This window comes from Neovison vison, chromosome 6, assembly GCF_020171115.1.
Source record: "Neovison vison isolate M4711 chromosome 6, ASM_NN_V1, whole genome shotgun sequence".
NCBI lineage: Eukaryota > Metazoa > Chordata > Mammalia > Carnivora > Mustelidae > Neogale > Neogale vison.
The window spans coordinates 203,354,544-203,371,024 of record NC_058096.1 but is presented as its reverse complement, the minus strand read 5'-3'; the positions used below and the strand labels follow the sequence as shown (position 1 = coordinate 203,371,024).

General features: G+C 48.1%; 1 protein-coding gene across 2 annotated transcripts; it reads left to right on the top strand.

Annotated features, from left to right (window-relative positions):
* Nucleotides 1-914: 914 nt before the first annotated feature.
* On the top strand, nt 915-16,481 carry ALAS1 (5'-aminolevulinate synthase 1). Of its 2 annotated transcripts, none has more exons than XM_044253453.1 (11): nt 915-950; nt 3,983-4,202; nt 6,951-7,178; nt 7,968-8,117; nt 8,628-8,850; nt 9,960-10,144; nt 10,666-10,845; nt 11,187-11,351; nt 13,424-13,692; nt 14,343-14,505; nt 16,173-16,481. In XM_044253453.1, exons 2-11 carry the CDS (start codon nt 4,004-4,006, stop codon nt 16,331-16,333), a joined length of 1,923 nt encoding a protein of 640 aa, XP_044109388.1. In that variant the 5' UTR covers nt 915-950; nt 3,983-4,003; the 3' UTR covers nt 16,334-16,481. The 2 variants fall into 2 exon arrangements, with proteins under 2 accessions (XP_044109388.1, XP_044109387.1); XM_044253452.1 differs by lacking the exon at nt 915-950 and adding an exon at nt 2,908-3,040.

The following is a 16,481-nucleotide window of genomic DNA, read 5'->3' as shown; positions in this document are numbered from 1 at the left end:
TGATAAGATGAATCTGTACTGCAGCTCTGGGGGAGGCAAGACAGCAGTGAGAGAGAAAAGCGAGGGCTGGATGGGGGGAAGAAAGGAAAAAGAAGAGGCAGGAGGGAGAGGAGAGGAAGAAGGCTGAACCCAGGAGAGGGTCACAGCTCTGCCAGAATGGGGCCCACCCAGACTCTTCAGCAAAAGAGGTGGGCTGCTTTCACTTCCTAGATGCAAAAACAGAGCCAGGATTAGAACTCATGGCTTCAGCACTTGCCCTTCCAAGTCTTCAAGTGGAACCCACATTTCCCAAAATATGGCCCTAAAATGTGCCACCCCCACATTACCAAGAGAGAGGCCTGGCAAAACCGTAGTTTTCCTGGGTCAGGATCAAAGGGGCATTGCCCGGGAATAGGCATTTTGACCAGTGCCTTGGCCATGGTTCTTAAGCCCTGACACCAGCATCTCTGTGGCCTTTTATGGCCTCTGTCTGACCTTCCGACCTCACATTCTGGCTGCATCCCTGAAGTCCAGCTATTTGGGCTGACTCATACATCCCTTCCACCCCCCAACCCCCACCAGGACAGGCCTGGAGCTTCCCACTCAAGGCTTCACTTATCAGTCTCCCGGTCCCATGTAGACCCACCCTTCCAGCTGGCACCTCTCTTCTAGAAGACTTCCTGGTGGTTGGGATCCCCCCTCCTTCAGCGTCTGGGGAGTAATAGCTTCTTCCTCCATCTGGAATTGTTGACAACATTGAATTTCACTTTCCATGTGAGTTTCTTTGTTTCTCAACCTTTCCCTCTATTAAACAGGAAACTCCCAGAGAGCTGGAGACTTGCTGGTCTAAACAATAAGCCTCTGAAATCTATGACTTCACCTGACCCTCCTGCCAACCACAAGTGGCAGGGCTGGAAGAGCTTTACAATGAGGATGACGAGCCTTAGAGACTACAACCTGCCCAAAGCCAAGTAAGATTCAGAGCCAGGGTTGGAAACTATAGTTATTTCCAACATCTAGTTCTTTCTTCTTCTTTTACCTCCGACCACTCAAACAGCTCCGTGAAGCAGGTGGAACAGGGATTATGATCCCATTGCCCAGATAAGGAAAGTGAGGCCCAGAGATGGGCAAAGGACCCAACACCATCTTTACTTTACTTTACTTTACATCTTTATCTTTACTGTGTTTTCACTTTTAGTGACAGCTGGGTCTGAGTCCAAGTGCTGACCTTTCCTCATGTCTCCTCTTGGGCTAATGGGTACTTCTCAGGGGCCCTCAGCAGGATGGGGCAGAGCTGGGATCCGGACTCCCAGGCCAGAACCCTCTTCCTGGGCCCTGGACTGGTCCCAGTGCCACTCTGGACACAGCTTCCTCCTCTGAATGTGGAGATTTACCTTGCCTGCCTCTCAGCTGGCTGGAGATTCAAAAGGGAATTGAGAAGAACCTGGACACATCTTGGTCACTATCATGCTGGGAAAGGAGCAGCCTGCATGGCCCCTTCTTCAAGAGCGGAGGAGGATAGCTCTGGGCCTGGCACAGACCCAGGCCAACGCAGCTCAAGTTAAGCTGGGAAGGGTGTGGAGCAAGGAGGCCAGATTGGCATTCCTGAGAGGGGTTTGCCTAACCTTACCCTGCAGGTGTGGACTGGGGGAGACCCAGAGGAGGAATGGCCCAACACTGAACTTTGGGATGGAGTCCTGAGTCACCCAGTTGATGCCCAGGGTGGCCGGCAAGGGACTTTGGACAGCCAGCAATGGAAGATAAAAATAAGAGTGATGTGGTTTTGGAATATAGGTGAGGTTCAGTGGGAGTGGAGTCCGGAGCCGAATACCAAGAAAGAATTGAGGTATCTCTGCTGCAAAATGGTGGTTTTATTAAAGCACACAGCAGTGGGCTGAAAGCTGCCACACCGGGGGCTTGAATAGTGGTATTATATACTCCAGAGCTGGAGGAAATAAGGAAAAGGGAGGTTTCCAAAAGAACTTTCACATACTAAAGAGGACCGACCTAGAAGATACCTACAAGATACCAGAGGCCTTGCCATCCTCAACTTAGGATTGTTTTCCCCTCTAGCAAGTTATTAACATTAAGATACTTAGGAGATTCCTGGAAGAACCCCCATTGGGGTTGGTTGCGGGGGAGGTTGCAGGGTGCCAGCTTATGCTTTGTCTTCAGCTAGCCTTCTGCTCCCTCTTCAATAGTATGTGTCAAACCCTAACCATGTATCAGACCCTGTGCCTCCACACACCCTCCTGTTCTCAGAGCTGTTGTAGTCCACGGGTTCCATCCAGCCCTGCCCCTCCTGCTCCTTCCTCTACCTCAGGTTAAGTCCCATCATCTCTGACGGAAAGTGCCACAGGTGGGTCTCCTGCTTCTGCTCCTCCACACTCCAAAAACTCTCCCTCCAGGAGTCCCCCGAACACACACGCGCACACACACCACTCCCACAACCACTCCATCCTTGAGCAACTACACCTCCACCTCTTCCAGGAAGCCCTTAGTCACAGACGGGACAGATCCTGCTTTAGACCGTGGCCGGAACCCCCTTCTTTACGCTCCTTCTATATCCAAGGGATCCGTTTCTACAACCCCATAACCCTCCAGTTGTCTCCAGGAGTACTTCCCCTCCGACTCTGCCTTTTTATGCCCTACACGGAGGTGTAGGATTCTGAAGCATAGGGCACTTAATAGGGAAGGGAGAAGGGGCTGTAGGATGAAGTCCTTGATCAACCGCAGCGCCCCCACTCCTAGAGCAGACTATCGGGGAAAGCCCAGGTCCCACTCCACCCTCCCTGCTCCGCCCCGCCCCGCCCCGCCCTTCCTACTCTGGGAGCGCGACGCAGGGCGCCTGCGTGAAGGCAGTCTGCGCCCAAGGCGCATGCGCAGCGCTCCCTACGGCTCTATATTAGGACGACGGCAGTCGCGGCCTGAGGCTTCTCGCCGACAAGGGCAACGGGTTGTTTCTCCTTGGTTTGGCTACCTGCCGCCGCCCCTGCCACCGCCGCCGCCGCCGCCGCCTCCGCCTCCTCTTCCTCCTCCTCCTCCGCAGTGTCCCGCGCAGGTGAGGGCCCGCGCTCTGGGTGCGGCTCCGGCCAGGGAAGCCCCCGCGTGTCCTGCCAGCCCGCGCCCCTCACGCCCGGTCGTCGGGACCCCATCCCCCACTGCTCCCGTCACCCGCCTCCTTGGGTTCAGCGTTCATCTCCCAGACCCTTAGCCCATTGGGCTGCCTCAGTTTCCTCCATTCGGCCCTCTTCTTACATTGCCTTTTAACGGGCCACTTCTTTAGAATTCCTTTATCCCGTTATCTCGAGCCCTCGACCCCCGATAACCTCTGACCTCCCCCTGCCCAGGACCACCACCTAACTCCAGACCTAATGCCTTCGATTTTATACCTCCTGCCTCTCCCCAGTTAACCCTAACCGCGTCCCCTCCTACCTCTGCTCTTTATGTCTCCTCCTTCTCAGTTGTCCTGTTGGAGCTGTGGGGGATGACCTCTGGGAAATCCTTGGCTCAGGGACCCAGAGCCTAGCTGGGTGCCTTCCTCAAGTTTGGGGATGTGAGGACCAGGAGAAGTTCAGGATCCCTGGGAGTCCTCTCTGCCTGGATGGGTGATGGTGGCTTCTTCCCTAGCCTCACTTCACCTGGGTGTATGCCAAGGTGTCTTATCTGTGCGCGTCTCCCTGACCTCCCAAACCTGTTCCCGACTTGTCCCTCGTTGTTCCAGCCCCTTGGTTGTTAATCATCGGCGTTTACTTCACTTGGTAAAGTTGCTTTGCAGGTGCTTTTGTGTAGAGCTGGGAATGAAAGAAGTTGGTGACCTGGGTAGAGTATTGTTACCACTCCTTAGTTGAGTCCCACATGAGTGCCGTCCTTAGACGATTTTCAGACTTGTTATAAGGGTACCATTGCTGTAAACTGCAGGTGACACCTGAACCCAGTGGCCTTGCAGTGGTATTTGCCCGATTATTAACAAGTGTTGATGTCACTCATTGTCTTTCTGTAGGATCAGTGTACCCTCTCGGACATGGAGACTGTTGTTCGCCGCTGCCCATTCTTATCCCGAGTGCCTCAGGCTTTTCTGCAGAAGGCAGGAAAATCTCTGTTGTTCTATGCCCAAAACTGCCCTAAGATGATGGAATTTGGGGCCAAACCAGCCACTCGGGCCCTGTCCACTTCAGCAGTACACTGCCAGCAGGTCAAGGAAACCCCTCCAGCTAATGAGAGTAAGTGTCATTGGCAACAAAGTAGGAGGTGGTGGTGTTTGCATTCATCACCAGACTGGAAGCGCTTCTAGTCCACATTGTGACGAAGGTCACAGTAACCAGAGTATCTCATAATTGTCATCCTAACCCCGCAAGTTAGGCACTTTAATTTTCCCAACTTTAAAAGTGAGACGGTGGCCAGTGTGCCCTTTACAGGTTTCTGGATCGCATGTCAGTGTCTGTTGGAGTTTTAGTGTTCATCAGTACCTCATTTGTGTAAATATAAAGCTGGAATATTTTGGGGTGCATGGGTGGCTCAGTTGGTGAAGCGTCGGACTCTTGATCTCAGCTCAGGTCTTGATCTCAGGGTCACGAGTTCAAGCCCCACATTGGGCTCCATGCTACTTAAAAAAAAAAAAAAACGTTGAAATGTACTATTTTAACCTTTCCTTCGTTAAATATTTGGCCCTTTGGCTTTTTTCTTTTTTAATTAATAGACTTTTTGGAGCAGTTTTAGGCTTACAGCAAAATTGAGTGGAAGCTTTTGGCTTTTAAAGTTGTGACTTAAAAAAATTGTGATTTTCTTCTTTTTTAAATTATTTTTTATTGTGTTAAAATTCACCTAACATAAAACTTTTATCATCTCTTACCAATTGAACAGTTCAGTGGTATTAAGTACATTCATATTACTGTGCAGCTGTCACCACCGTCCAATTGCCAAAGCTCTTCAACATCCTGAACAACTGAAACTCTGCTCCTTGAGCTCTTAACTGCCCCTCCCCACCCCCTGGTCAACACCATTCTACTTTTTGTTTCTGAATTTGACTGCTGAAGGAACCTCAATAAAAAGAATCATACAGAATTTGCTAAAGTAGTGATTTTTTTTTTAACACATGAATCCTTATTTTATATGTGAATTTTTAAATTTTTGTTTTGAATAAAGAGATCAGAGTTGGCTTTTGTTTTGCTTTGGCTCTACCAGGAGAGGAGGAGGCTTTTCAAGTTTCACTTAATCCTAGAGAATAATTTACCTTACAGGCTCTCTTTAGTATATTCTCTGGATGTGTTCCTTATAAGAAGGGAGTGTTTTGTTTTGTTTTGTTTTTTCTGTAAGCAGAAGGGATTTAATCCTTTGTAGTATTTCTTTTCCTTTTTCCTCTTAGGAGTTAGTTTTGTTTTTCTTCTTTTAATTGAACAATCAAAATATTCTTAACAGTTCTGTCCCTGGCATAGAGGAAGTTGAGTGTTACATGGCTTGGTCACTTGGTGGACTCTTATGCAACCATTCAGATGACATTCACAAACTAGTTACTAGCTTAGGCAGACCTTTATAACAAAAAAGGGCAAAATAAGCAAGTACATGTAGAATAAGTAAAACTTTTTTTTTAATTTGTACATAGGGGGAAAAAAAAGAAAATTTACCAAGATGCCTGTAATGGCTATTTTTGAGGGGCAGAACACTGTCTTTCTAGATTTCCCACAGCAAATGTGTATTACTTTTATAATGAATGAAATGAACTTCAAAGCAATTTTTTTTACTTCATAGGAGATTTTAATAAAAACTGTATTGTGACATGTCTCTTCCCCAAGTCGTAGGAAAGGTTAGCTTCTGACTCACAGTATTCCAGGAAGATGCAGAATAAGACTTTACTAGAAGAAGGGTGAATGAATTTGCTCCAGAGGAGAGGGAAGTCATTGTGACTAGAAGCACAGTTGCCAGCCAACTCTGTTAACTCCGGGCACTTTTTGATGCATTTAGATGAGCAAGTAGATGAAGTGTGTGACTGTGATAACCCTGTGGTTTTTTCCTCACCAAACTAATAACTTGAACTCCGTTAGACAACAATCGAAAGACCACACTTTGGGGCGCCTGGGTGGCTCAGTGGGTTAAGCCGCTGCCTTCGGCTCAGGTCATGATCTCAGGGTCCTGGGATCGAGTCCCACATCAGGCTCTCTGCTCAGCAGGGAGCCTGCTTCCTCCTCTCTCTCTCTGTCTGCCTCTCTGCCTACTTGTGATCTCTCTCTGTCAAATAAATAAATAAAATCTTAAAAAAAAAAAAAAAGAACACACTTTTAGCTAAATGTCTTTTGTTAAGAAAAAGTCAGTTTATATGTTAAGCAACAGCAAGCTGCTTTGTCAAGAATCTGTTTCAAAAATATTAGCAGAGAAATAATTGTATGGACACCTCTACCTTCAAAATCATGTCCTGTCATGAAATATGCTATGTGTCTTTGGGTAGATTTACTGGAAATCCTCCAGCTCAAGAACTCTAGGCTAGCTGAAGCTAGAAAACACTACTTTTTGGTGGATTATATGGGAGAAATGTGGTTTGAGAGATAGCTGGATTGTGCCAGTTAACTCTTCACAGGAACATTGTTTCCAGTGAGGCAAATGAGAAAACAGTTCGGAGGCACCTGGGTGGATCAGTGGGTTAAAGCTTCTGCCTTCAGCTTGGGTCATGATCCCAGAGTCCTGGGATCGAGCCCCGCATCGGCTCTCTGCTCACCAGGGAGCCTGCTTCCCCCTCTCTCTCTGCCTGCCTCTCTGCCTACTTGTGATCTCTCTCACTGTCAAATAAATAAATAAAATCTTTTAAAAAAAGAAAACAGTTCAATTATCAGAACCTAATAAAAATAAACTAGTCCCTGAGAAGTGAGGGTAGAGTAAGTATAAAGCTTTTCTTTGAGGCTATATGAGAAACAAGGGGCTTTCTTGAATTATGCAACTAGATCTGATGCTTTGCTTTTTCCATTTCACAACCCCCCCAGAGGACAAAACTGCCAAAGCTGAGGTTCAGCAGGCTGCCGATGGATCCCAGCAGACTCCACATGGCACGCAGTTTCCGTCTGGACATCCCTCCCTTGCCACGAGCCAGGGCACTGCAAGCAAATGCCCTTTCCTGGCAGCCCAGATGAGCCAGAGGGGCAGCAGTGTCTTCCGCAAAGCCAGTCTCGAGCTTCAGGAGGATGTGCAGGAAATGCATGCCGTGAGGAAAGGTAAACACAGAACTGGAACCATTGGGAAGAACCAAGAGGTCCCTCTGGCTCTTTTGATCCTTCAGATTTATGTATGAGCTATTGTTAGAGTAGCATTTGTATAAAAAAACTTCCTCTTTTAGGGCCAGGGAGGAAGGTCTTCAAGATAGGCAGTCAGAGGACTGCATGAGAAAATGTGGGACTTTCTTTCTGGGGTGTGTGTGTATAGGGTGTGACCAGTTTTTATAGTAATTGCTTCATTTCTGAAAATACCCTGCTGGCGTAAGCTGTTACCAGTTGCCTTTTGTTTCTTTCCTGCCATCCGGTGGGATAAAAGGTAAAAAAGAGTGTTCTGCAGTAACTGATGGTCTTGGGACTCCCAGACTGTGGGTCTTACTGATGGTCACTTAATCCACTTGTGGCTCTAGCCACAGAGAACCAGAGTCCCCAGAAAACCTCACCAGCAGAAATGATGCATATGGCTGGAACTGTCTTCTATGAAGAAAAGTGAGATTAGGGTTGGGTGGAGTGGGAAGGTGGGGAAGACCTGCCAGCCAGTTAGAAAGCTTTGGACTCTAATATTCATTAAAGCTGTCTGGTAGCTCTGAAAACAAGACACCACCAGGCATTGGCCATTAAAACAGAAGTGGAGAAGAAAAGCTTCATACACTCAGTTCCTACTAACTTTGGTTATGATCAGCTCTTTTTGGTGAACTAGGCAGTAATTCATTTTTGACAATATTTCTGGAAAGTATTGTGAGCTCCGAATAGAATGTTGGTCCCTTTTTCTTCTTGTTACTTTTGTTACAGAGGTTGCCCAGACCTCAGTGAACCCCAGTGTAATTAGTGTAAAGGCTGACGAAGGGGAGCCAGGTGGATTGCTGAAGAACTTCCAGGATATCATGAGAAAGCAAAGACCACAAAGAGTGTCCCATCTTCTTCAAGATAACTTGCCAAAATGTAGGTCTCATTGTTATTTGCCTGATGCATGAGAGGGTTTTTAACGTAAACATACGTTAGATTAAACAAAATTACGTGGTAAATTGAGGGTTAAAAACCATGTCTCTTGCTTGATGCCGGTACGTGTTCTTGGCCATAGTAAATACAAACCCTTTTGGTAACCTTAATACCTACCCTTCTCTGCCCCAGCCCTGTGCTAAGCGGTTCACACATACAGTCTCATTTGAGACCTTCATGTTCTCGAGATGAAGTTATCCTATAAGTTGCTCGCATGAGCATTAATTTGTCGAGAGGAGATCATGAATACCTTGTTTCACCACGAGAGACTTTCTGGTTGAACAGAAGAGTCAGTGTTTTAGCTCCTGGGGAAAGGAATGACTTACATTTGTCCAGAATTGCTCTGCTGTTAGATGACCAAACTGGGGTCATGGGTTGGGAGCCAGATCTTTTGCCAAAAGCCAGACGTGCTTCCTAACCGCCATTCTGTCCTGTCTTTTGTTTGGTTTTTAGCTGTTTCAACTTTTCAGTATGATCATTTCTTTGAGAAGAAAATTGAAGAGAAAAAAAATGACCATACCTATCGAGTTTTTAAAACTGTGAACCGGAGAGCTCACATTTTCCCCATGGCAGATGACTATTCGGACTCCCTGATCACCAAAAAGCAGGTGTCAGTCTGGTGTAGCAATGACTACCTAGGAATGAGTCGTCATCCACGAGTATGCGGGGCGGTCATGTAAGTAGCCCTCAGCTTTCAGATACCACTGACGTTATTTGGCAAGACATTGATGATTTAGAGGGATTGGATCTTCTATGGGGGCAATATTCAGAAGCTGAAAGTGTGCCATAACAAAATACTATCTTAGCCTTTAAAGATATCTACAGATGGGGCGCCTGGGTGGCTCAGTGATTTAAGCCTCTGCCTTCAGCTCAGGTCATGATCTCAGGGTCCTGGGATGGAGCCCCACGTCTGGCTCTCTGCTCAGCAGGGAGCCTGCTTCCCCCTCTGTCTGCCTGCTTCCTCCTCTCTGCCTGCTTCTCTGCCTACTTGTGATCTCTCTCTGTGTGAAATAAATAAATAAAATCTTAAAAAAAAAATATCTACAGATGACTTTTAGACTGGAATTCACATGTAGGTGGTGGACCCCTTGGTGTGTGATGCTTCAAGTGTATGGGCTCATTGACTACTTGTGTCCGTTCACTTCCTACCACTCCTCAAGTGGGTGCGCTTCCTTCAAGCCCAGGCCTCTTTGCACAGGTGAATGGAGAGGTGCAAATCTAGCAGCACTGGAGGAAAGACATTAACGAGGATGTTAGTTCCTGGCACTCATGTGCTTCTGGAGGTGGCCATGGCTAGAGACACTTGAGAGAGTTGCTTGCCAGAATCTCTAAGGAGGCTTGCTAAAGAGAGTCCAGTCTGAGGTGTAGTAATAGATCTCTCCTAACATTATGTGACTGATTTCCGGAGGGTTTAGGTTCAGGTAACCACCGTCCAAGATATGCCTGTAGAGGCTGATAATCGGGTCTGGAGAGAAGGATGTTTGTCAGAGAAAACACGCCTTAGGAATCAGCTAATACTAAGTACCTAGTGACTGATAAACACTTGTTCTTGATGATCCCTAGAGGTATTTACCATATCCTCACCCTTTTGACACCTGCCACCTCGTCTAAAGGTGAAGTCAGCTGAAACTTCTGGCCCCTGGTTTCACCATGAGAGACTTGCTAGATGAACTTAAGATTCAGTGTCCTAGCTCCTGGGGAAAGGAACGATTCACATAGTGTTCAGAACCATAAGGCTTATTTTCTGTCTGCCCCCCCCCCGTTTTGTTTTTTTTTAAATAAAAGGGACACTTTGAAACAGCATGGTGCTGGAGCAGGTGGTACTAGAAATATCTCTGGAACCAGTAAATTCCACGTGGACCTGGAGCAGGAGCTGGCTGATTTGCATGGCAAAGATGCAGCACTCTTGTTTTCCTCGTGCTTTGTGGCCAATGACTCAACCCTCTTCACTCTGGCTAGAATGATGCCGGGTAAGGAAGCCTGTCCTGGGTGCTTTTAGAGTTTTGGGGTTTCTCGGGGAATAGCAGGGATATTGACAACACAGAGGGCTTCCCAAAAACAGTTAAGAACAATGATAGTATCTGGTAGCATTTCTTCTTGAAACATGAAGTGCTCACTTATCGCGAGAGGTTGCAGTAGCAAATGGTACTAATGAAGGGCTTGTCCTTAACCTGATTGCTTCAGTATTCAAAGAAAATCCTTTGGAGAATTCTCTTACTCATTCATGGTTACCTTTTGATGGAGTTTGGAATGAGGTGGCCAGATTTAAAAGCAGATTGGTTGTCTTCCATTGCATTATTCTACACCTGTGGGTCTTTTCAAAGGAGAAGCACTAGCTCACGATTTTCCCAGGAAGAAACTGGCCAGGAGTCTTTCCTCCCAGGCAAAGTGGCACGTTCAGGGCAAAGTCCGTTGTCCCTATCTAAGAAATAATTTGTCTTTGCTGCAGATGGCAATAAGTAGTGTTTTGTTTTTGTTTTTATCATGTTAGGCTGTGAGATTTACTCTGATTCTGGGAACCATGCCTCCATGATCCAAGGGATTCGAAACAGCCGGGTGCCAAAGTACATCTTCCGCCACAATGATGTCAGCCACCTCAGAGAGCTGCTGCAAAGATCTGACCCTTCGGTCCCCAAGATTGTCGCATTTGAAACCGTCCACTCCATGGATGGTAAGTCTAAGTAGAGGACTGTCTGAAACCTTAAATGAAAAACTAGGCCTGGACTCTTTGAAAATGTGATGTTTATTTTGTCTTGGCAATTTCTTCTTACTCTGCTAGGATTTTGTATTTGGTGGATATTGTATAGGTTTGGGTGAAGGTAGATTTTTTATTCTGGCTCTTACTGGGCTCTGAGACCCCAAGATGACCTAGAAACTGGGGGAAGTTCATTGTTTTCCCCAGTATTAAAAGTAATACCTTTAGAACAGAAGTTATTTTGTTCTGACTCTCTTACCAAAACAGAAATTTGTGAAGTAGCGAGCTCTTCAGCGTAGTCTGTGTTCTCTCCTCAGGAGCAGTGTGCCCGCTGGAAGAGCTGTGTGATGTGGCGCATGAGTTTGGAGCAATCACCTTCGTGGATGAGGTCCACGCAGTGGGACTGTACGGGGCTCGAGGCGGAGGGATTGGCGATCGGGATGGAGTTATGCCTAAAATGGACATCATTTCTGGAACGCTTGGTATGTATATTCTGCATGTTCTGTAATCTGCACTAAAATTTTATTCGAACAAGGTCAAGGACTATCTGGGATCAGGTGAGGAGACAAGGCGATGACCTGTGAAACCTGGGCCACTTTCTAGATGAGTTTCTATCTTTTCAGTGGTGGTACAGGTTAGCAGAATCCCTTGAATCATGGAGGCATGGCTCCCAGAGCCAAAGTAAGTCTCAGCCTCACATGACAGAAATGTTATTTGTTGCCATTCAAGCTCATTCCAAATGTGGTTGTGGTTCTAGCTACATGGCATGGCAACAGCCTTCACTTTCTGTACTTCAGATTGTTGTTGTATTAAAAAAAAACAAAAAAGATGTAGTGCTGTTCTCCTGGAGCATTCGTGAGGACCTGGAGGTTCAGGTGTCGTGAACCACTGACCTCTAGTTTGTATTTGTTCCTCCTGGATGAGAAGGATTGTGTCACAGAGCTAGTAGGTGCTGTCGCCGCGCTGCCTGCTAGCTGTGAATCCTGTCTGCCTGACTCCCCAGCTGTGTGACCTTGGGCTGCTGCTTCCTCTCTCTGCCCCTCAACTTTCTCACCAATATAGATTTCCCCACTACCCAAAAAGTAGAGTGTTCCTTTGAAACCTTGCATGAGCCAAAATGGTGTAAAGCAAAGACACACTGCTCGTAGACCAAGGTCAAAGCAGTGGCCGCTGGCATGCTGAGCGGTTCCTGGGGCAGGGGCTTGGCAGGGCGCTCTCACTGCTTGAGGTGCGCGCTGCCTCTGTCATGGCTAGCTGCCACACACCAGAGGCTATTTTCACTTTTCACCTTTTATCGTAAAAGTGAAAGTCCTCTTCAGATTTCTTCCAGTTAGCGAAAACAAGTACTGATGTAGGTTTCTCATAAAAGTGAGGTGGCCTAATGACTTGTACAAAGTAGGGCAGCTTATAATGGTGGAGATAACAGACCTTACCTCAGTTTTTGTGATGAAGGTAAACGAATTGTGTGCAATTACCATAGACATTCTCTACCTATGAGGACTCTATAGAGTAAAAATGTGAATTAAACAAATCTAAGGATTTCAAAGTTAGTAAGGCAGTTGGGAGACCCAGATAGCACTTAGCTAAAATGCCAGTTCACAGCCTGCACTTGGTAAAGGGAGGGCAGGCCAAAAATAGTATCCTTTGGCACAGTCAGGGGGCCGGGAGCGTTGGGTTGACCAGGAGAGCCAAGGAGTTGCGGGGCAGAGCCTTGCGAGGAGGAAAGCACTCGTTCATGTTTTCATTCCAGCAGCCCTTTTCTTCCGCCGAGCTCCCATGCCAGGGGCTCTGTGAGATATGTATAGTCACTGTGTGTTGGAACAGGCTGGGGAGAGAAATTTTCCACTGTTTAAGAGCTTACACCAACCCCGCCCTGCATGGGGTTCAAGCAGGAATGTTCATTACAGAACACAATGTTAACATCTAGAAGGACTCTTCTGCAGTCCTTAATCCTGAAACTTGAGATACAGATTATACAAAAGGAATTAAGGAGAATTAAGAGCTGAGGTTGGCCCTCAGTCAACCCTAATGAGTTCTGAGTTTTCATGTCTCTCTGGGCAGTGCCGCTTATCAGAGTTCTGTGTTGACTTTGGTAGGAAATAATAGTGGTCATACCAAAACAGCTCACCTCTTAGCTGAGTTACATTCCAGCTCCAGGGTGCTGCTCACAGCGAGAGGCCAGAGAGAGCAGCACACACTGTGCATGCTGTGGCAGGTGACAACTGACAGAGAAGGAAGTCCGGGTGGGAAAGGCAGGGGAAGAGAGGCTGCAGCTTGCTGTTCCGGTGCATGGGGACAGATGCGTCAGGACTGCTGCGGAGACCTGTGCTTTGGTCCTTGTCGGATATCAGCTAGATCCTGTGATTAGGGGAGGACTGTAACCTGCACTCTCTCCCTTTCACAGAGGACTTGAGTCTTCCCTCAAGTACTCAGGCTGGACTTGAGTCTTAGGGCACGTAGAGAGGATAAAGAGAAAAGGCTCTGAGGCTCTGCAGCGTCTTGCTGGGCACATGCTGGGGCCGTTGCTGGAGTAAATGAGACTGTCTCCTCGCAGGCAAAGCCTTTGGCTGTGTCGGAGGGTACATCGCCAGCACAAGTTCTCTGATCGACACCGTACGGTCCTATGCGGCCGGCTTCATCTTCACCACCTCTCTGCCGCCCATGCTGCTGGCCGGAGCCCTGGAGTCCGTGCGGATCCTCAAGAGCGCCGAGGGGCGGGCGCTTCGCCGCCAGCACCAGCGCAACGTCAAGCTCATGAGGCAGATGCTCATGGACGCAGGCCTCCCAGTTGTCCACTGCCCCAGTCACATCATCCCTGTCCGGGTAATGACGCGCCTGGGACTGGACTTGCTGGGGACTGTGCCTCGGCACAGGACCTGGGATGTTGTGTTGTGGTCCACGCCTTGAAGTTGTGCCACGGCAAGGGGCTGTAGTCCGTGGCCCTGTGCTCAGTTTCTGCCTTGGGCTGACTTCACAGTGAGAATGGAGCCTTTGAACCCAGCGGGCTAGGGCAGAGGTTCCTTCTCCCGAGCACTAGCCTTAAAAGAGCTTCTGTCTGAAAAGTTCCGGAACGCTCCACATGGCTAGCTTTGAAGTCTGACTTTTATTCAGTTAATTTCAAAATCGGTCTTGCCCTTTCCACTATGAACAGTAGCCCTGTTGGTGTCACAGTTGAATTAGTAGAATTAATATAGCCAGTATAATCAAAGCCGCTTCATTCCCACGGTTACACACATCCCTGGGTAGGAGGATCAGCTGGTGGCAGCTGGAGTTGCAGCCCGGGAGGGCAGTGAGTGTGAACTCTCCTTCTAATGAGCCCTCAGGTCTCTGGTCCGTACTAAGCACTCCTGAGCCCTTTAAGTGGCAGCTGGCATCACCGCTCGAGCCTGAGCCTCCCAGGGGCCGTGTTCATTAGATCGCTGCTGAGGGGTGGTCTGTCTTGCGGTGACCTTACCTTCTGTTCGCAAACTCAGGTTGCAGATGCCGCTAAAAACACCGAAGTCTGTGACGAGCTAATGAGCACACATAACATCTATGTCCAAGCCATCAACTACCCCACGGTGCCCCGGGGGGAGGAGCTCCTGCGGATTGCCCCCACTCCTCACCATACACCGCAGATGATGAACTACTTCCTCGGTGAGTACGGGCAGAGCGGTGGGGCCTCGCTGGAAGGTTGCACAAAGCCGTCCTTGCGGTGTGCGTAACTGAAGCCCTTCAAAGGCATTCAGATTCGTTTCTTCTCGCCAAGTAATTAAGAATGCTCTCAGATGGTGTAACCCTGTAAAAGACATTTGGTTGTTGGATTCGCTTTAGGCAGTGCAGACACAACTTAGAAGCTCTGAGGGCTCTTCCCTGCTCATCCATCCACTGTTTACAGTGCCCCCTTGTTGGGTTGATTTCAGAGATGCACACGAGTGGCTAGTGCAGGGAATAGAGAGGCCTCTGAAGGCCTGAGTCAGCCCTGGCCCTCTGGAGCTCAGCTTTGTGCTTCTGTCCCTTTCTCTGGTGTATAATCCCTGAGGCAACCCCCTCTTCTCGTAAGAGAAATTGTTCAGTATTTTATAAGGCTGCAGTTCTGTTCAACCATCCCAGCCCCCTCTGTGTCCAAACTCAAGGCAAAGATTGAGGGGCTGCTCTCAGCCATGGTCGCCTTGGCCTCCTGCCACCAAGATGGTTTTGCTGCCTTGCAGGCTCTGGGGCCGTTCTGCCAGGAAGGCTCAGTGTAGCGGAACAGTGTTGGAGCGGCTTCTGCCCTGAAGCTGTGGACAGCAAAGCCAGAGTTGGGTTTTGTTTTTCAGTTTTTACTTATTTTTTTTTAAACAGCTTTATTGAGATATAATTCACATGCCACAAATGTCACCCTGTGTTTTTTTGTAAGAGTCATTTATTTTAGAGAGAAAGAGTGCTCGAGCTCAGGGAGGGAAGGGGGACAGGCAAAGGGAGAGAGAGGAAGAGAATCCCAAGTAGACTCCCCTCTGAGCACGAAGCCCGACAGTGTGGGGCTTGATCTCATGACCCCCAAGATCACAACCTGAGCCAAAATCTAGAAGAGTCGCTGACACTTCACTGACTGAGCCACCTAGGCACCCTTGATTTCACCCTTTTGAAGTATACAGTTCCGGGGATCTGGGTGGCTCAGTTGGTGAAGTGGCTGCCTTCAGCTCAGGTTACGATCCCAGGAGTCCCGCATCAGGCTGCCTGCTCTCGGGGAGCCTGCTTCTTCCTCTGCCTGCAGCATCCCTGCTTGTTCTCTTGCTCACTCTCACGTGCACTCTAGCAAATAAATAAAATCTTTAAAAATACATTTATAAAGTATACAGTTCCAGGGGTTCTAAGTACATCGTGATGTTGTGTAACCATCCATGCTGTCTGATTCCAGAACATTCTCATCATTCCTGAGGGAGACCGTATACCCACAAGCAGCCACTGCGTGATCCCCCCTTCCCCAGCCCCTGTCAGCTGCTGACACCCTCTCTGACCCATGGAGGTGCCCACGCTTTCCTTTCCGTGTAGCACTGCGTGGCTCCTGTGTGTCTGGCTGCTTTGACAGCACCGTGTTCTCCAGGCCCATCCACGTTGTAGCATGAATCCTCCTTCTTTCTAGTTCCAAATGATCTTCGGTGCAGGTACACCCCATGGCGTTTGTGCATCAGTCAGTGGACATTTAGGTTGTTTCTGCTTTTTGACTGTTAGGGAGAGAACACTACGCCAACGTTTGTGTTCGACTTTCTGTGTGGACCTGTGTTTGCGCTTCTCTTGGATGCATACTCCCTTCAATTTTTGAAAACTGTTTCTCCTCACAGAGAACCTGCTGGCCACGTGGAAGCGAGTGGGGCTGGAACTCAAGCCACATTCCTCAGCCGAGTGCAACTTCTGCAGGAGGCCGCTGCATTTCGAAGTGATGAGTGAGAGAGAGAAATCCTACTTCTCGGGCATGAGCAAGCTGGTGTCTGCCCAGGCCTGAGTGTGTCATGACCTCAGTTACTCACTTAACTCCAGGCCATGTCATATCCACATAGTCCCCAGAGGTGTCTTTATATGTGAATTAAGTTATATTAAAATTTAATCTATAGTAAAAGCACAGTCATGGAAATAAATTCGTGTGTAAGTGA

What these genes read in the sequence shown, in the direction of transcription:
- ALAS1 (XM_044253453.1), top strand. Translation starts at nt 4,004, where the DNA reads ATGGAGACTGTTGTTCGCCGCTGCCCATTCTTATCCCGAGTGCCTCAG. An exon ending in AACCGTCCACTCCATGGATG is followed by an intron (nt 10,846 to 11,186) that starts GTAAGTCTAAGT and finishes TTCTCTCCTCAG; the next exon opens with GAGCAGTGTGCCCGCTGGAA. An exon ending in GTCACATCATCCCTGTCCGG is followed by an intron (nt 13,693 to 14,342) that starts GTAATGACGCGC and finishes TCGCAAACTCAG; the next exon opens with GTTGCAGATGCCGCTAAAAA.